This window comes from Panthera onca, chromosome Y (genome assembly GCF_046562875.1).
Source record: "Panthera onca isolate mPanOnc1 chromosome Y, mPanOnc1 haplotype 2, whole genome shotgun sequence".
Lineage (NCBI taxonomy): Eukaryota > Metazoa > Chordata > Mammalia > Carnivora > Felidae > Panthera > Panthera onca.
The window spans coordinates 21187575-21208432 of NC_138358.1; the positions used below are offsets into that span (position 1 = coordinate 21187575).

The 20858-nt window shown below is 36.6% G+C and overlaps 1 protein-coding gene across 1 annotated transcript in view; it reads left to right on the top strand.

The window, feature by feature from the left end:
* Nucleotides 1–20858, top strand: part of LOC145715065 (cullin-4B-like) — a 103537-nt gene that overhangs the window by 44004 nt on the left and 38675 nt on the right. The window contains 3 exon segments of the mRNA XM_081794646.1: nucleotides 5296–5488; nucleotides 6287–6391; nucleotides 6862–6972. Of these exon segments, the coding sequence (XP_081650772.1) occupies nucleotides 5296–5488; nucleotides 6287–6391; nucleotides 6862–6972 (409 nt within the window).

The window sequence follows — 20858 nt, forward strand, 5'->3', positions numbered from 1 at the left end:
TGTTCAAAATGGTTTGATGCTCATCTTTGATGCTCATCTAGCTGCATTGCATGGATGAGACAGGGTGTGTTGGTGTAGGAGCTGCTTTGGAGGAATGCCTGCTACGTGAGGAAGGTTGGATGGAGTGGATCTACAGTGGAACTTGGAAGCAGGGGAACCAGATGGCAGGGGAACTCTTTCCCTCGGAGGCAGGGGAACTCTTTCTGATAGAAAGATAGGTGCAGAGTGTTCACACTAGTTCCTATAAATGTCTGTGTATCTCGACCGGGGAATGGGAAAGAAATGGCATCTGTTAACACTTACGTTCCTGGCATAGCATCCTAAAATTTCTGCTCCACTCCCAGGACGTATTCTGAGGTTAGTAAATAAATCTCCTTCACATATACCTCAGGCTCTTTCAGAAGTCCTGCTTCTGTGCTATATCTTATCCAGGTTATTGTTTATACTTGCTCTTCAAGATAGAGACTCAGTTTCTTTCTTTCTTAGAGAAAAAGAGAGCATGAGTGAGGTGAGAAGCAGAGGAAGAGAGAGAATTTAAGCAGGCTCCACAGTTAGTGCTGAGCCTGACACAGGACTCAGTCTCATGACCTCAGAGATCATGGCCTAAGCCAAAATCAAGAGTCAGATGCCCAACCAGCTGAGTCACAAAGGCACAGCAGACTCAATTTATTGCTACTTTCTGGCTCTCCTGTAACTGAGACGACTGATTTTTAAAAATACCTGGAGTTAAGCCCATGTACATAGTAGCTAAAAGTTGAGATCCAGTGGCTTTCAAAGCTACAAGTTATAGTGAGTTATCTTCTAGTGCAGGTCTCCTGTGCTGTGGGTGCCTAGTATGTGCCTGCTCTTCTTCCTTCTCCATGCTTATGGTGTTCTTCCATTTTTTGGTTAGTCTCACCAGAGGTTTGGTCCTAATAAAGTCTTCGTTCTCCTATGTTTTCTGCTTTGGCCTCATCTGTGATAAACTGGAAAATATTTATGCCAGTCTTTGTGTAATTTTCAGATTAGTTCCACTGATGTGGCTGTTTTCTTGGTGTGTCTTTGGGGTGAGGTGAGCTGGGGATCCTCCTACTCCACCATCTTCCCAGGACTCTCACAGATTGTTTCTTATGCTTGATTGAATGTGTTGTTTAAACTCTCTGCTGAATTTTTCAAAGCAGTAATTGCATTCCTTAGCTCTAGGTGTTCTAGTTTGGTTTTAAAATCATTTCTCTATTTGTGTTGATTCTCCCATTTATGTAATTTTTCCTGTTTTCATTCAACTTCATTAAAAACTTCCTGTGGTGTTGTCACATGCCCCTTGTTCCTTGTTCTTTTATTGTCGTGTGTGAGACCTGCGTATTTGAAAGTGATGAGCTCATACAAGGTTAACAAGTGTACTTTGGTGGGAAGATTTTTACCAGTCCATCTATATGAGGTTTCTGAACAGGCCAGCGTAGAACATCGATGGGTGATTAGGGCTACTTCTGGTGTGTCTGCTCAGGCAGGGTTACCACCAACACTGAGGACAGGCTGGACTTGCATCAGGGCACATCCATTGACTATTCCGAGGGCTGCTGAGATGCCTCTGTGGTTAGGCGAAAGACAGGATGTGCTCCTTTGCCAGGATTGGATTTACTGTGCGGCTACGTAGCGTTGTATGCTGGGCTTCATGATCAGGAGAGGCCACCAAGTGGGAATCCATTGTCAGGCAAGACCATTCGCTGGGCTCTCTACCTTTGCCACTGGTTGAGTGGGACCACCAGCTCTTTTACCTGGCTGAAGTGGTGTTTCAGATTGTGCACTGCATTAGGTGAGAGGAGTATTAGACCAGAGCCACTGTGTGTTGTTTTTCAGCAGAGTGGCTGACCAGTCTCCCAGATAAGATAGTTAGATTTAGGTTGGTGGCTAGCTTTGTGATTGGGCGGAGTCAAAGTCTGTGCCACATGGTCAAGTTTCCGGGATGACTGGGGCTTCAAGTTATAGTCTGTGGGTCAGTGGGCAGCTTGCCTGGTTTTCTGCCCAGAAGGGTCACAGACCCAGCTCCAAGCCAAACCAAATCACTGGTTGGTGACCTCAGCTGTACTCCTTACTCAGTTGCATTTGCTTGTGTGGGTGCTGTCTGGGATGCAATGCCTCTGCCATAATCTGACCTTTGATTATTGTGAGCTCTGTGTCCTTCTTTGTGACTAGCTTACACATGGTCCAGCCTTTACCATAGGTGGTCTGTCAGTGTTCCCTACACAGTAGTTTTCTTCCTGGGGCCACCCATGAATACTGGCAAAGCTAAGTGTCAGCCTTAAACTATCTTTTTACCACTGGAAAAACTAGGTCCAGAGTACATCTCTCAGTGTGGTACTATTCCGGCCTGGGGGAGGACAGTATGTATGTATAGTCAGTGTGAAATTGCTGACATTACTGTTTGATGCAGCTTTTCCCAGTTTTTGTGCTTCTAGAAAGGAGCACTTCAGACTCACCCAGGAGGTTCTAGGGTTTTCAAAAGTGTGTTCTTGTGTTGCCAAGTTTTCTTCTCAAAATTTTCTATAGAATAGACTAGACTGTTGCTTGTTAATCCATGTTTTTATGTGGAGAGACCGGGGTCCAGGACCACCTATTCCAGAGTGTTGCTGATTTCATTATCATTTATCAGTTTTGTTTATATTTGCTGTGAAGCATTCGGTTTTATGATCCTGACTTTTCATTTCAGTTTTCATTTCCTTTCATTTTCTTGATTTTATCTTTTGATTTGTTTCTTCTGTACTTCCCATGCTAGTTTTGTTTAGTTTTCTCTCCTTTTTCTGGTTCCTTGAACCGTAAAGCTAGCGATTTGATTTGAGGTCTTTCTCATGTAAGCATATATGGATGTAAATTTCTCTCTCTTGCATCGTTTTATAAATTTTGGTATATGGTGTTGTAATTTTCATTTGTGTCTGTTTTCTGATTTCCTACGTGACTTGTTTGGCTGTTAAAGAATGTGTTTAATTTGCACATAATTGCAATTTTCCACTTTTTCTTTCTGAAAATCATTTCTGGTTTTGTCCCATTGTGGTGAGATAATATACTTTGTGTGATTTTAATCTTTTACATTTTATTGCAGATAGTTGTGTGGCCTAAAATCCTGAGAGTGTTCTGGGTGAATTTAAGAAAAATGTACATTCTGATGTTCTGTGGATTATTAATATATCTGTTAGGTCTAGTTTAAATGTTGTTTTGTTGTCTATTTTTTCTTTATGTTTGTCCACTTGTTATATCAGTTTATTAAAGCGGGCCAGTAAAGTATCCCACTATTGTACAACTTCCTCCCCCGTTTGTGTGAATTTTTGCTTCAGAAGGTTTAAAGCTCTATCTTAGAAATTGTTCTATTTCTTGACAAATTGACTCTTTTTTAAAAGTAATCTCTATACTCATTGTGGGGCTTGAACTAAAAGCCTGAGGTCAAGAGTCAGGTATTCTACAGACTAAGCCAGCCAAGCACCTCTAAACTGACCCTTTTTAAAATATAATATTTTTCTTTTTCTACTGTAACAAAGGCAAGTTTGTCTAATAGGGGTATAGCCACTGCAGCTCTCTTTTATTACGACTTGTGTGATATTACGACTTGTTCCTTCCTTTTTCTTTGAATATTATTTGTGTCTTTGGATCAAAAGGGAGTCCAAGTAGTAGATTAGGTTTTCAAAATTTGTTTCGCCAGTATCTACCTTTCAACTGGGGAGTTTATTCCATGTACACTTAATTATTGACAAGAAAGGCCTTCTGCCATTATAATGTTTGCTTTTTATGTGTCTTATGTGTATATAAAAGTTCTTTCATTACAGCCTGATTTTACTGCTGACTTTTTCTAGTGCACTCCTTAGATTCATCTCTGATTTAATTGTCTGTGTATTTTAAAATTCTTTTGTTATTGATTGATTTGGGGATTGTAAGGAGAATCTTTTTTATTAAATATAGTTTGAAATTGGGGCGCCTGGGTGGCTCAGTCGTGGTTAAGCGGCCGACTTCGGCTCAGGTCACGATCTCGCGGTCCGTGAGTTCGAGCCCCGCATCGGGCTCTGTGCTGACAGCTCAGAGCCTGGAGCCTGTTTCAGATTCTGTGTCTCCCTCTCTCTCTGCCCCTCCCCTGTTCATGCTCTGTCTCTCTCTGTCTCAAAAATAAATAAACGTTAAAAAAATTAAAAATAATCAAAATCTCTAAAAAAATATATAGTTTGAAATAATAATGACTTAGGTTCAGTAGTATGCAAAAACTCTGCTGTATACAGTTCCATTCCTTCATGTTTATGCTTTTGTCTCACATTGAATCTCTACACATCCATGTTTATGAAAATAGGTTTACGTTCGTTGCTTAATACATTTGTCTCCTAAATCATATATAGTAACAAGGAATTATAATCTATACTTAGAAGAAACTGGCCTTTATATTTATGTGTGCTAATACATTTACAAATGTTTTTGTTCATTTTTAATATGTCTTCAAACTATTACCTGTTGTTCTTTTATTTCAACACTAAGAAATCCCATTAGTTTTTCTTAGAGGGCAGGTCTACTAGCAAAGAACTATCTCAGCATTTGTTTATCTTCTTATTTCCTAATTTTTCTTCACTATTAAAGAATGTTTTTTCTAGATATAGAATTTTTGGTGACAGTTTTTCCGCCCAGCACTTTAAAGAGGTTATCCTGTTGCCTCTTGACTTTCACACATATAATGGGGTTTATTACTATTGAGGATCCATTGAATTGCTTCTCTTAACTGCCTCTAAGAACATTTAGATGTTGAAGGTGAGATGTCAAGAAGTTGTGTTATTTCATAGTTTCTTTCTTCATTAAGTGTTTTCCCTAGTTTTAAGTTCCTGATTTTATTCCAGAATTTGGAAAATTTGATACTGACAAGTTTTGATAGCTTTATGATTCTTTTAATGCAATCCATTTTTGGTGATCGCTTTCACTTCCCTTTCTACCTCTTTTTTTTTTTTTTTTTTTTTTGGTTTTTGTTTTGTGTATTTTCAGATACTTTTCTTCTGCTATATGTCCCTGTTACTCTATACACTCACCCTCCTTTTTGATTTATTAGGCACCATAGACTTGCATTTCTGATATGTTTCTAAATAATTCTCCACTCAGATGAACTTTTGATTTACATGTATTTATGTTGGCTTCGTTTCCAGATTATCTTGTCTTTATCTAGAAATGAATTTTTCTTTTGAGATTTACTGAATATTTGCATTTCTGAGATTTCCTTGTAAATGATGTAAAATTTTCTATTAAAGGTGTTTTACTTGCTGTGTAAATACAATAACCTGACTTACTTTTATTTTCCAGAAATTTGGTAGCAGCATAGTTATTAACCCTACGAAAGATAAGACAATGGTGCAAGAGCTTCTGGATTTTAAAGATAAGATAGATTTTATTATTGAAGCGTCTTTTCTGAAAAATGAGAAAATTATTGTTGCTATGAAAGGTGCTTTTGAAACGTTTATTAATAAAAGACCTAACAAACCAGCTGAGCTTCTAGGTATGGTTTTCAATTTTACGCAATATGTATTTTATTTTTTATTTTGTTGTTTTAAATTATGTAACAAGAGTTCAGTTTGACCTCCTGATTGGTCATAATGTTGCCAGATTGACTACCAATGTTTGTAATAAACTATTTCTCTCAACTTTAGCGTTCACAAGACTTTGTTCCTTTGTTTAATAGTAACCCAGCCCTTTGGAAGCTCATGTGTCTTTAGCGTCCTATAAAATTATCAGTTTCTCTTATCAGTAGATAAGACTCATTTTAAAATAAATGAAAGCTTTCCTTACTCTCATGAAACCTAATGATTTTATATTATAAGGGATATCTTTTTGCTGACATAAAAACTTGAAACACAGTATCAATTTGATTGTTCAAGAAACCTGAAACACATTATCAATTTGATTTTTCAAGAACAATAAATTATTTAGATGAGTACAATCAACATTTAATAAGTCCTTAAGACTTTGGGGTTAATATAATCTCAGTTTCATGCAATATCTCGCAATATTTTGTTTTTAAAAATAGATTAGGGGCATGGTAGTGAGGAAATGACTATATTGTAATATTTGATCATTGAGGTTATAGAAATATAAAAATATCAGTGTAGAACTTACAGGAAGTAATTTATCTTTTTCTGCCACTCATCTGTCCGTTAACTCATTTATTCATTTTTTGTTTCATGAAAATTAATGCACCTCACTCTGGGGGAAAGTATTTGCTTGAATAAATGGTTTTTGTTCATATACATATTTGAAAATATAGCATTACTTAGAAAATTATTTTTTTACATTTTAGCAAAGTATGTGGATTCAAAGCTCCGTACAGGTAACAAAGAAGCTACGGATGAAGAACTTGAAGAATTATTAGCTAAAGTGGTAATTTTATTTAGGTTTATTCATGGTGAGTAATTTGGTTTAAATGTCTATTTAAAAGTTTTAAAAAATGGTAACATTGGGGAAGTATAAAGCACTAAGTGCAAATCCCAACCTAAATTGAATTCAAATAATGTTTTCTGGTGGTAAAACTGATAACTTTAAAAAGCTAACAATTCAGTGGCAATAAGTACGTTCACATGATTGTGCAGCCATCACAATTACTTAATCTCAAAAATTTCAGTATAAACTCCATACACATTAAGCAGTCATTTGTCATTTCCTTCTTGCCTTCAGCTTCTGGAAACCAAAAATTTGACTGCTCTCTATATGAACTTAAGTGTTCCGAGATACTTTATATAAGTGCATTCAGATAATACGTAACCATCTGTTTCACTTGCTGTTTTCAGATGTATTGAATATAGTGTCTCATTTAATTTTCTGCCATTTTGCATTTTCCATCTTTGGCATTAAGGTGTTTTTCCTTAAATGTCACAGAGAAAGATGTTTCTGAAGCCTTCTACAAAAAAGATTTAGCAAAACGTCTCTTACTTGATAAGAGTGCTTCAGTTGATGCAGAAAAGTCAATGCTGTGCAAACTTAAACAAGGTGTGTGTCTTGACAGGTATATTGTTTGTTTCAGTCATATTTTTTGAGGGGGGGGGGCTTTTGTGCTTCATGAATCTGGGTGGAGAACTATGATTTCATTTCAGTGTTTACCTCTCATTTGGTAAGAGCTTGTTCTACACATCATTTTACAAACTACTAATTTAATGTGGTTATCCAAAAGTGTATGCACTCATTTGGCAGCTCTGTCATCATCCTTATGTGTTCCCACAGGCAGGTTATTTTAAGATTTGTATTTATAAATTTAGGATATTGGCTAAACTCTGGATAAGGTGGGATCATCTCACAAACATAAGTAAAAAGTAAGAGAAGCATGAAGATGTATAAAAAGGCAATTTAACCTAGTCAGAAAATTGAGGACAGTTTCTTTAAGGAAGCATGATTGAAATACAATGTGGAGATACAGAAATGTTGACGATGATAGCAGAAGTTAGTCCGTGCTAGAAAGAGTTTAGCAATTTGAAACGCTGGGGAATCAGAATAATCAGAGAAGAACACACAAGAGCTGTCATAAAGGCTAAACTGAAAAGTTAATAGGTGTAAGATTTTGCGTGACCTTGGAGACCTTGTCTGTGATAACTGTTTTGTACCCTGGAAGCAGGATTATTTAAACAATTTGAAATAAGTTGTAGAAGTACTAATTTCTTTGTTTTTTTCTTTGTATTTTTTTCAGGTTTTTATTTAAATTTCAGTTAGTTCAAATACAGTGTAATAATAGTTTCAGGTGTACAATTTAGTGAGTCATAATTTCCATACAACACCCACGGCTCATCAAAATAAGTGTCCTTTTTAATCCCCATTACCCATTTAAGCCATCTCGCACCCACCTCCCCTTCCGGTAACCATCATTGTGTTCTCTATAGTGAAGAGTCTGATTTGCCATCCGTCTTTTTTTTCGTCTTCTATGTTTATCTGTTGTGTTTCTTAAATTCCACACACTAGTGAAATTATACAGTATTTGTCATTCTCTGACTTCATAATCCACTCTAGCTCCATACATGTTGCTGCAAATGGCAAAATTTCATTCATTTTGATTGCAGACCACCCCCCCCACACACACACGTGAAGGGGGTGGGGGGGGGGGAGAGAGAGAGAGAGAGAGAGAGAGAGAGAGAGAGAGAGAGATCTTTATCCATTTATCTGTCAGTGGACATTTGGATGCTTTCCATAATTTGGCTATTGTTGATAGTGATGCTATAAATATAGGGGTTCAGGTATCCATTCAAATCAGTAGTTTTGTATCCTTTGGGTAAAACCTATTAGTACACTTGCTGGATCAAGGCAGTTCAGTTTTGAAGTTTTTGAGAACTTCCACACTAGTCTCCAGATAGACTGCACAAGTTTGCATTCCCATGAGCAGTGCGAGAGGGTTCCCTTTTCTCTGCATCCTCACCGATACCTGCTGGGTTTTGTTTTTTTTTTTAGTTGTTAGTTTTAGCTATTATGACTGGTGTGAGGTGGTATCTCATTGTGGTCTTGCTTTGTATTTACCTGATGATGAGTGATGTTGAGCATCTTTTCCTGTGTATGTTAGACATAAGGATGTCATCTTTGGAAAAATGTAGATTCCTGTCTTTTACCTGTTTTTTAACTGAGCTGTTTTTCTGGTGTTGGGTTGTATAAGTTCTTTATGTATTTTGAATACTCACTGTTTAGCATGCATGTATTTTTGCTAACATTTTTCCCGTTCCATAGAATGGAAATGGGAAATTCTGATTTCCCATTGGAAATGCTGATTATTCCCTTCACTGTTCAGAATGTTTTTTTTCTGTATGAAGGTCCAATAATTTATTTTGCTTTTGTTTCCTTTATTTCTGGAGACATATCTAGTAAGAAGTTGCTATGGCTGAGGTCAAAGGGTTTGCTGCTTGTGTTTTTTTTTTTCTCTAGGATTTTGATGGTTTCATGTCTCATGTAGATCTTTCATCCATTTTGAACTTATTTTTGTGCATGGTGTAATAAAGTAGTCCAGTCTCACTCATTTACTTGATGCTGTCCAGTTTTAACAACACTACTTGTGGAAGAGATTGTTTTTTCCCCATTGGATAGTATTTCCTGCTGTGTCAAAGACAGTTGACCATGTACTTGTGGGGTATATTTCTGGGTTTTCTGTGGTGTTTCATTAATACATGTGTCGGGGTTTTTTTGTTGTTGTTGTGTTGTTTTGTTTTGTTTTGTTGCCAGCACCATGCTGTCTTGATTACTACAGGCTTTGCAATACAGTTTGAAGCCAGAATTGTGATGCCTACAGCTTTGCTTTTCTTTGTCAGGATTTCTTTGGCTTTGGGGATCTTTGTGATTACATATAAATTTTGGTATTGTTTGTTTAGGCTCTGAAAAATGCTGGTGGTATTTTGATTGGGATTGCATTAAATATGTATATTGCTTTGGGTAGTATACACATTATAACAATGTTTGTTCTTCTAATCCATGAGCATGGTATGCCTTTCCGTACGTTTGTGTCTTTTTCAATTTCTTATATCAGAGCTGTATAGTTTTCAGAGTACAGATCTTTTATGTTTTTGGTTACCTTTACTCCTAGGTATGTGGTGCAGTTATAAATGGGATCAATTCCTTTGTCTCTCTTTTTGCAGCTTCGTTATTCGTGTATAGAAACGCAACAGATTTCTGTACTTTGATTTTGTGTCCTATGACACTACTGAATTCATTTATCAGTTCTAACAATTGTTTTGGTAGATAGAGTCTTTGCGTTTTCCTACGTAGGGAATCATGTCATGTGCAAATAGTGAGTGTTTGACTTCTTCCTTGCCAATTTGGATTCATTTTGTTTCTGTGAATTGTCTGACTGCTGACGCTAGGGCTTCCAGTACTATGTTAAATAAATATGGTGACAGTGGACATGCCTCGTTCCTGATTATAGAGGAAAAGCTCTCAGTTTTTCCCCATTGAGATGATACTAGCTGTGGGTCTTTCTGGTATGACCTTTATTATATTGAGGCATGTTCCATGTATCCCTACTTTGTTGAGGGTTTTTAACATGAATGGGTATTGTATTTTGTCAAATGCTTTTTATGCATTTCTGGGAAGCTCATATACTTCTCTTACTTTCTTTTATTAATGTGGTGTATCACATTGATTGATTTGTGAATAATGAGCTTACCGTTGCAGCCCACGAATAAATCCTCCTTGATCAAGTTGAATGGATTTTTAAATATATTGTGATACTCCATTTGCTAGTATTTTATTGAGATTTTTTGCATTATATTCATCAGGACACTGGCCTATAGGTCTCTTTTTAGTGGAGTTTTTATCTGGTTTTTGAGTAAGGTAACACTGGCTTCATACAATGAGTTTAGGAGTTTTCTTCCATTTCTATTTTTTTTAATAGTTTGAGCAAAATAGTTACTAACTCCTCTTTCTGTGTTTGGTAAAATTCCCTTACAAAGCCATGTGCCTCTGGACTTTTATGTTTTGGAAGATTTTTTATTACTCAGTTTCTTCACTGGCTATTGGTCTCTTCAGTTTTTTTGTTTTTTTTTTTCATTTATGTTTCAGTTTTGATAGTTTTTATGTTTCTAGGACTGTATCCATTTCTTCCAGATTGTCCAACTGGTTGGAATTTAATTTTTCATAATACTCTTTTTTATAATTTCATTTCTGTGTTATTTGTGATCTCTCCTCTCTCACTGATTATTTCATTTATTTGTGTCCTTTCTCTTTTCTTTTTTTTTTTAACTTTTTTTTTTTTAACGTTTATTTATTTTTGAGACAGAGAGAGACAGAGCATGAACGGGGAAGGGGCAGAGAGAGAGGGAGACACAGAATCGGAAGCAGGCTCCAGGCTCCGAGCCATCAGCCCAGAGCCCGACGCGGGGCTCGAACTCACGGACCGCGAGATCGTGACCTGAGCTGAAGTCGGACACTTAACCGACTGAGCCACCCAGGCGCCCCTCTCTTTTCTTTTTGATAAGTCTGGCTAGGGGTTTATCAATATTGTTTTTTAGAAGAACCAGATCCTGGTTTCATTGATCGGTTTGTTCTACTGTTTTTATTGTTTTTTTTTTTTTTCATTTGCATATAAGTTATTTCTGCTTTAATCTTTGTTATTTCCTTCATTCTTCAACCTTTATTTGCTGTTCCTTTTCTTGCTCCTTTAGGTGTAAACTTAGGTTTTATATTTGAGACTTTTTTTGCTGTTTGACATAGGCCTGCATTGCAGTATTGTTCTGTTAGGACTGCTTTTGCTCCTTTTAACGTTCTAAACTGCCCTAGTTTCATTTTCATTTGCTTCCATGTATTTTTTTATTCCTTACTTTGCCTATTTAATCCATTCATTCTTTAGTAGGATGTTCTTTAGCCTCCATGTATTTGTTGTCTCTCCAAATATTTTCTTATGTTTGGCTTCATGTGTCATAGCATTATGGTCAGAAAATATGCATTATATGATGTCATTCTTTTTGTATGTGTTGAGACCTGACTTGTGACCCAGTATGGAATCTTTTCTGGAGAATGTTCCATATGCACTCAAAAGGAACGTGTGTTCTGCTGTTTTAGGATGAAATGTTGTGAATATATCTGTTAAGTTCCTCTGGTTCAGTGTGTCATTTAAAACCATTGTTTCCTTGTTGATTTTCTGGATAGATGATCTTTCCATTGCTGTAAAAGTGGGATGTTAAAGTCCCTTGGTACTATTGTATTTTTGTCAGTGAGTTCCTGTATGTTTGCTGTTAGGTGGAGTATATATTTGGGGGAGCCAGTTTAGGGCATAAACATTGACAGTTGTTAGATCGTATTGTTGAATAGGCCCGTCTATATGATACTGTGTTTTCATTGCTTGTTAACAATCTGTGGTTTAAAATCTAGTTTTTCAGGGGCACCTGGGTGGCTCAGTTGGTTGTGCGTCCAACTCTTGATTTCAGCTCAGGTCATGATCTCATGCAGAACCTGTTTTGGATCTTCTGTCTCCCTCTCTCTGCCCCTCCCTTGCTTGTTCTCTCTCTCTCTCTCTCTCTCAAAAACAAATAAACATGAAAACATTTAAAAAAATACCTAGTTTTTCTGACATAAGTATTGCTGCTCCAACTTTCTTTTGATATCCATTTCCATGAGAAACTTTCCTCCATTCCTTCATTTTCAGTCTGCAGGTGTCTTTATGTCTGAAATGAGTGATTCTTTTTCATGAGCGAGTATTATACCATTGTATTTATATACCATTGTGCCTTTATTGATTCATCAGTGAATGGACATTTGGGCTCTCTGTATAACTTGACTACTGTTGACAGTGCTGCTGCAAAGATAGGAGTGCATGTATCCCTTCTATCAGTACTTTTGCTTCCTTTGGGTCAATACCCAGTACTGCGATTGTTGGATCATAGGGTAGTTCTGTTTTTAATTTTTTCGGGGAACCTCTATTTTGGTCTCTGTAGTGGCTGCCCAAGTTTGTATTACCACCAACAATGGGAGAGGGTTTCCCTTTCTCCACATCCTTGCCAATACCTGCTGTATCTTGTATTGTTGATTTTAGCCATTGTGACAGATGTGAGGTGGTATCTCATTGTGGTTTTGATTTTTATTGCTCTGATGATGAGTGATGTTGAGCATCTTTACTTCTGTCTGTTGGCCATTTATATGTCTGCTTTGGGAAAATGTCTTTTCATGTTTTCTGATTTTTTAATTGGTTTGTTAATTTTGGTTTTGAGTTTTATAAATTCTTCACAGATTTTGAAAATTAACCCTTGAGCAGATATGTCATTTGCAAGTATCTTCTTCTAATCCATAAATTGCCTTTTCATTTTGTTGATTATTCCCTTTGCTGTGCAGAGCCTTTTGTCTTCATGAAGTCCAGATAGTTTCTTTTTCCTTTTGTTTCTCTTGTCTCAGAGATATATTTAGTTAGAAGTTGCTATGGCGAAGGTCAGAGAGGCTACAGTCTGTGTTATCTTCTTGGATTTCCATGGCTTCCAGTCTCATGTTCAGACCTTTCATCCATTTTGAATTTATTTTTATGGATGGTGTAAGAAAGTGGTCTAATTTCATTTTTGACAACACTAGTTATTGAAGAGACAGGTATTTTTTCCCCATTGGGTAGTATTTCCTGCCTTGTCAAAGATTAGTTGACCTTATAGTTGTGGCTTCATCTATGAGTTTTCTGTTCCCTTGATCTTAGTGTATGTTTTTGTGCCATCACCATACAGTCTTTATTGCCACACCTTGGTAATATGACTGTAAATCAGGAATTTCAGTTCTTCCAGCTTTGCTTTTCTTTTTCAAGACTGCTTTTACTGTTTGTGGTCTTATGTGGTTCCATACATATTTTGGGATTGTTTAGTGTAGCCCTGTGAATAATGCTGTTGGTATTTTGATAAGAATTGCATTAAGTATAGATTACTGTGGTGGTATAGACATTTTAACAGTATTAGTTTTCCGGTCCGTGGGCATGTAATGTGTCATTTCTTTGTGTCAGTTTTAGTTTCTTTCAACAGTGTTTTACAGTTTTTTCAGGGTACAGGTCTTTCACCCCCTTGGTTCGGTTTATTCCTGGGTATCTTACGACTTTGGATGTAATTGTAATGGGAGTTATTTCTTAATTTCCCTCTGTGTTGCTTTCATTATTGGTGTTTTGAAAAGCAACTGATTTCTGTGTGTTGATTTTGTATCCTGCAGCGTTACTGTATTTGTAAATCAGGTCTGGAGCATTTTGGGTTTTTTTTTTTTTTTTTCATATAGTGTATCACGTTATCTGTAAATGGTGAAAGTTTTACTTATTACTTACTTATGGAATAACTTTATTTCTTTTTTTTTTATTTGATTGGTCTCACTAGAACTTTCAGTACTATGCTGAATAAAAATGGATAGAGTAGATATCCTTGTCCTGTTCCTGAAGTTATGGGAAAAGCTGTGATATTTTCCCAGTTGAGATAGATAGCAGCTGTGGGTTTTTCATATTGGTCTTTATTATGTTGGGGTATGTCTCCTCTAAATCTACTTTGTTGAGGGTTTTTATCACTAGTGAATGCTGTAGTTTTTGAAAGGAGTCAGTCATATGGTTCTTATCCATTCTCTTATTGATGTGATGTAGCACATTGTTTTGCAAATATTGAATCACCCTTGCAGTGCCAGGAATAAATCCCCCTTGACTGTGGTAAATGATTTTTTTAAATGTGTTGTTGTATTTGGTTACCTAGTATTTTAATGAAGATTTTTGCATCTGTGTCCGTAAGGGATATTGGTCTATAGTTCTCTTTTTCAGTGGCGTCTTTATCTGGTTATGTTTTCAGGAAAATACTGGCTTCATAGAATGGATTTGGAAGTTTTCCTTTCTTCTATGTTTTTTGGCATAGTTTGGGAATAGGTTTGTACTCTTCACTCAGTTTTTGCTAGAATTTGCCAGTGAAGCCATTTGGTCCTGCACTTTTATTTGTTGGGAGATCTTTTATTGCTGATTCAGTTTCCTTGCAAGTTTTCTATGTCTTACTGTTCAACTTTTCTTACTATAGAAGTGTGGGTAGTTTATGTCTGTAGGAATTTATCCATATTATCTAGGTTGTACAATTTGTTGGCCTTTAGTTTTTCATAATAGTTCTTTCATAATTGCGTGTGATTTCTGTGGTGGTGTTTCTTGTTTCTCGTTTGTAATTTTTTTTATTTTCTTTGTGGGAGTTCTTGCTTTCTCTGTTTGGTAAAGTCTGGCTAAAGACTTGCTAGTTTTTTCAGAGAACCAACAACTCATTTAATTGATCTGATGTACGTTTTTTTTTCATTTCTGAATACTTTAATTGTCTCATGTTTATTATTTTAGCTGGCTTCAGGCTTTACATTTCCCCCCCTCGTCCCTTTAGTTGTAAGGTTAATTTGTGTATTTGAGCTTTTTATTTCTTCTTGAGGTAGATCTGTTGTATAATATAATTCCCTCTTGGGACTGCCTTTTCTACATCCCAGAGGTTTTGAACTGTCATGTTTTCATTTTCATTTGTTCCCATGTATTTTTTAAAATGTCTCCTTTGATTTCATGGCTGACTAATTCATTGTTTAGTAGAGGGCCCTTTAATCTCCATGTATTTGTGGTCTTCCTGGATTTTTGTTTTGTGGTTGACTTTAAGTTTCATGAAAAGTTGCATAGAATCATTTAACCTTTTTGTGTTTATTGAGACTTGATTTGTGTCCTAATATGCAATTTATTCTGGGGAGTGTTTCACGGGCACTTGAAAAGAATGTGCATTGTGCTGTTTTAGATTGAAATGTTCTAAAAATATACATGTTAAGTCCATCTGGTCCAGCGTGTCATTCAAAGCCATTGTTTCTTTGTTAATTATCTGCTTAGATGATCTGTCCATTGATGTGGGCTGCTAAAGTCTCTTACTATTGTTGTCTTGTTATCAGTGTATTCAGTTATGTTATTATTTTTTAACATTTGGGTTCTCGCAACTTGGCTTTAGTAAACTCCTGGAATGACAATGCTAGCGGATTAGGTGACAAGTATCTGTGGATCCCTGCCTCCTGTCTCTGTGCCTGTGCTGGAGAGCATGGAAGAAAAATGGGACCTACCAGGTCCTTTGTCTTCAGTATTCCCCAGCATGTTCCAAAATCACTATCAACAGATCTTTCTGCTTCCCTAGTATTGTATAAACTGCCATTTTATGTTATCTCTCCAAGGGCATTGTCCTTAAGGGCATTGACCAGCTATCACTCATCCTCTCAGTTCACCCAGTGCTGCTGAGTCATCTGACCTCTATAGGTCCAGGCTCTAAGTCCCACTTGTATAAGTTGACAGAATTCAGCCTGTCTGGTGTTTAAAGCCAAATGTTATGGGGTAAGTCCTCCCCATGTCAGCTCCCTGGTGTGAAGGCCTATTTCTCTACCCTCTGCACATGCAGCACCATCCTACCTGCAGGCAGCCTCCTTCCATCTTTCTGACCTTCCTGTGCTTTCAGATGCAGTTTTGTGTCTGTAGTTAGCTGTGGAGTTTGTTGTCCAGTCTTCAGGTCACTGTCTGCTTTATCGACTTGGATGTGGATGGCATCTAGTTGTAAATGTGGGATGAAGTGAGTTATGAGTCCTCCTATAGGGTCCTCCTACTCTGCCATCTTTAATGCTCCTCCCTAGAACAGTTTTTTGCTGAAGTGTTTGGGATTTTCTGTATGTAAGATCACATCATATACTTAAAATGACAGTTTTGCTTCCTTCTTCCTATTTTGATGCCTTTCTAAAATGTCTCTTAAGTAATTGCTCTGGCTAGGTCTTCCAGTACTGTATTGAAAGAGTGCTGAGTGTGGGCACCATTTTCTTGCTCCTGAGCACAGAGAAAGAAACTTGGAGGAATTTTAAAGTTGAATGTGAGCTCTGATTTCTTCTAGATGGCCTTAATGAGATTGAGGCATATTCTTTCTACACTCAATTTGTTGAGGGTTCTTACCACGATAAACTGTACTTAATACGTCAGATGCTTTCTCCGCATCTGCTGAAATGATCACACATGATTTTAATTTGTCATTCTATTTGTCTGTCACATTTATTGTTTCCTTATTTGGAACTGTCTTCACATTCCAAGGATAAATCTCACTGGTCATGGTGACTGATCCCTTAAATGTGTTGGTGAATTCAATTTGCCAGGATTTTGTTGACAAATTTTGCAATATATGGAAATTGGCTTAAACTTTAATTATTATATACATGTTGGTATACATGTAAATACATATTTTTATATTTTTATATTTTTATTTTACTTACAGTTATTTATTATATATATGTAAGTATACATGTAGATGTATATTTTTATATTTTTCTTTTATTTAAAATTATTTCCTTTCTTTGACTTTAGATTCCATTATCACATACATAAAACTGTTGATGTTATTTATATTAGTATACTATATAATTAATTGGTTGACATCATTTTGGATTAAAATTATGGGGTTGCATATCAGCTTCATTAACTGGATATTCAGATGTCTCCGAAAGTTTGGGAAGTCCTCGGCCATTGCTTCTTTATGCTTTGCACCCTCTCTGCGTCTCTTCTTCTTCTGGAACTCCATTGCATTGATGAGCAGATTGTTTCTCTTAATGCTGTTCAATTTGTAAGGTCCAGGCTGTGAGCTGTCAGCACAGAGACTGATGCAGGGCTTGAACTTAACAGACTGCGAGATCCTGACGTGAGCACAGTCAGATGCTTAACCAATGAGCCACCCAGGAATTTTTCAATTCAGTTACTGAATGTTTGAAATGGGAGTTTATTCTTAGTTCATTTTTAGCTTTTCTATCTCTGCGGTGATTGTCTTCTTTTCTTCATGCATTCCTTTTTTTTTTGTTTTTGTTTAGTTTTTACATTTTTAACTCATTGACAATGCTCATCGCACTTATTTTAAATTCTTTGCTAAGTAGGTTTTATTCCTTTCAGTTTTGTTTTGGGGGATTGCTCTTTTTTTAGTTATTCTTTTTTTTTTTCAGATTATTACTTCTTTTTTTCCCCAAATTATTATTTAAATTCCAGGTAGTTAACATACAGTGCATTATTGGTTTCAGGAATAGAATTCAGTGATTCACCACAACATGGTGCTCATCACACCATGAGCTCATCAACATGGTGCTCATCACACAAGTGTCCTTCTCAATACCCATCACCCATCTAACCCATTCCCCCCACCACCTCCCTCCATCAAATTGCAGTCTGTACTATTTTTAAGAGTCTTTCATTGTTTTTCCCCTCCTTTTGTTTTCTTTCTTCCACTTCGGTAGGGTCATCTGTTTTCTTTCTTAAATTTCATATATGAATGCAATTATGTGGTTTTAATATTTCTGTCTTTCATTTAACATAGTATGATCTACCTCCATCCATGTCACTTGCAAATGACAAGACTTAATTATTTTTTATCACTGAGTAGTATTTCATTGTATATATATCCCACATCTTCTATATTCTTCATTCATGGACATAGCTCGAGAGCTATTTCCATTGTTTGGGTACTGGTGATGCTACTGCTATAAAATTGTGGTGCATGTACCCCTTTGAATCAGAATTTTTGTATCCTTTGCATTGTTAGATGGTGGTATAGTTCTATTTTTAATTTTTTTAGTGTTTGTTTATTTTTGAGAGAAAGACAGAAAGTGAGTGGGGGAGGGGCAGGGAAAGAGGGAGACACAGAATCCCAGGCAGGCTCCAAGCTCTGAGCTGTCATCACAGAACCCAGTGTGGGGATTGAACCCATGAGCAGTGAGATCATGGCCTGAGCTGAAGCCAGATGTACCAGCTGAGCTACACAGGTGTCCCTAATTTTAATTTTTTGAAGAGCTTCCATATTGCTTCCAGAGTGGCTGCACCAGGTTGCATATCCACCTTCAGTGCAAGAGGGTTCCCCTTTGTCCACATCATCAACAGTATCCGTTTCCCGAATTGTTCATCTTAGCCATTCTGACAGGTGTTAGAAGGTGTCTCATTTTGGGGTTTGATTTGTATTTCCCTTGTGATGAGTGCCATTGAGCATCTTTTCATGTGTCGGTTAGCCATCTTTATCCAAAAAAGATAACCAGATATCTTCTTCCAAAGAAGACACTTAGTCTTCTTGTCCTCTACCCATTTCTTAATAGGTTATATTCTTTTTGGATGTTGAGCTCGATAAGTTCTTTATAGATAACCCTTTATCTGATATGTCATTTGCAAATATCCTCCCATTCTGTAGGCTGCGTTTTAGTTTTGTTGATTGTTTCCTACACTATGCAGTTTTCTATCTTGATGAAGTCCCGGTGGTTCCGTATTGCTTTTGTCTCCCTTGCCTCCAGAAATGTGCCTAGAAACAAGTTGCTACAGCTGAGGTCAAAGAGGTGGCTGCCTATGTTCTCCTCTAGAATTTTTATGGTTTCATGTTTCACATTTAGCTCTTTTATCCATTTGAAATTATATTTGTGTACAGTGTAAGAAAGTGGTACACTCTCATTCTTCTGCATCTTGCTTTCCCATTTGCCAACACCATGTGATAAAGGGACTTTTTCCTTTGGATATCTTTCCTGCTTTGTCAAAAATTAGTTAACCATACTATGGTTGTGGGTCTGTTTCTCGGTTTTCTATTGTGTTTCATTTATCTGTGTGTGTGTTTGTGCCCGGACCTTAACTGTTTTGATGACGAAAGGTTTGTAATACAAGTTGAAGTCTAGTTGTGATGCCTCCACCTTTTCTTTTCTTTTCTTTTCTTTTCTTTTCTTTTCTTTTCTTTTCTTTTCTTTTCTTTTCTTTTCTTTTCTTTTCTTTTCTTTTCTTTTCTTTTTTCTTTTCTTTTCTTTTCTTTTCTTTTCTTTTCTTTTCTTTTCTTTTCTTTTCTTTTCTTTTCTTTTCTTTTCTTTTCTTATTCCGGATCTATGACTGTTTGGGGTCTTCTCTGGTACTGTACACATTTTAGGAATATTTGCTCTAGCTCTGTGAAAAGTCCTGGTTATTTTTATATATATATATATATATATATATATATATATATATATATATATATATATGTATGTATGTGTGTATATACACACACACACACACACACACACATACATATATGTTACATATATACAAATATATACATACATATATTTACAATATATATAAATAAATATATATTATAAATATATGTATATATATTTTAAATATATCTATATTTAACATCTTAACAGTATTTTTGGTTCTCTTTCCTTTTCATTTTTTAAATTTTCATCCAAATTCGTTAGTGTATAGTGCAACAATGATTTCAGGAGTAGATTCCTTAGTTCCCCTTACCTATTTAGCCCATCCCCCCTCCCCAAGCCCCTCCCATAACCCTCAGTTTGTTCTCCTTATTTATGAATCCCTTATGTTTACTCCCGCTCCTTGTTTTTATATTATTTTTGTTCCCCTTTCCTTATGTTCATCTGTTTTATGTCTTAACAGCCCTCATACGAGTGAAGGCATATGATTTTTGTCTTTCTCTGACTAATTTCACTTAGCATAATACCCTCCAGTTCTAGCCACATAGTTGCAAATGGCAAGATTTCATTCTTTCTGATGGCCGAGTCATACCCCGTTGTATGTATATACCACATCTTCTTTATCCATCCATCCATCGATGGGCATTTGGGCTCTTTCCATACTTTGGCTGTTGCTTACAGTGCGGCTATAAACATGGGGGTGCATGTGTCCCTTCGAAACAGCACACCGTATCCCTTGGATAAATGCTTAGCAGTGCAATTGCTGGGTCATACAGTAGTTCTATTTTTAGTCTTTTGAGGAGCCTCCATACTGTTTTCCAGAGTGGCTGCACCAGCTTGCATTCCTACCAACAATGCAAAAGTGATTCTCTTTCTCTGCTACCTCACCAACATCGGTTTTTGCCTGAGTTGGTAACGTGACTATACTGACAGGTGTAAGGTGGTATCTCATTGTGGTTTTGATTTGTATTTCCCTGATGATGAGTGATGTTGAGCATTTTTTCATGTGTTGGTTGGCCGTCTGGATGTCTTCTTTGGAGAAGTGTCTACTCATGTCTTTTGCCCATTTCTTCAGTGGATTATTTGATTTTTGGGTGTTGAGTTTGATAAGGTCTTTGTAGATTTTGGATACTAACCCTTTATCTGATATGTCATTTGCAGATATCTTCTCACATTCTGTGGGTTGCCTTTTAGTTTTGCTGATGGTATCCTTCGCTTTGCAGAAGCTTTTAATTTTGATGAGGTGCCCGTGGTTCATTTTTGCTTTTGTTTCCCTTGCCTCTGGAGATGCATTGAGTTAGAAGTTGCTGCGGGCAAGATCAAAGAGGTTTTTTCCTGCTTTCTCCTCGAGGATTTTGATGGCTTCCTTTCTTCCATTGAGGTCTTTCATCCATTTTGAGTTTATTTTTGTGTATGGGGTAACAAAATGGTCCAGGTTCATTCTGCTGCGTGTCGCTGTCCCGTCTTCCCAGCAC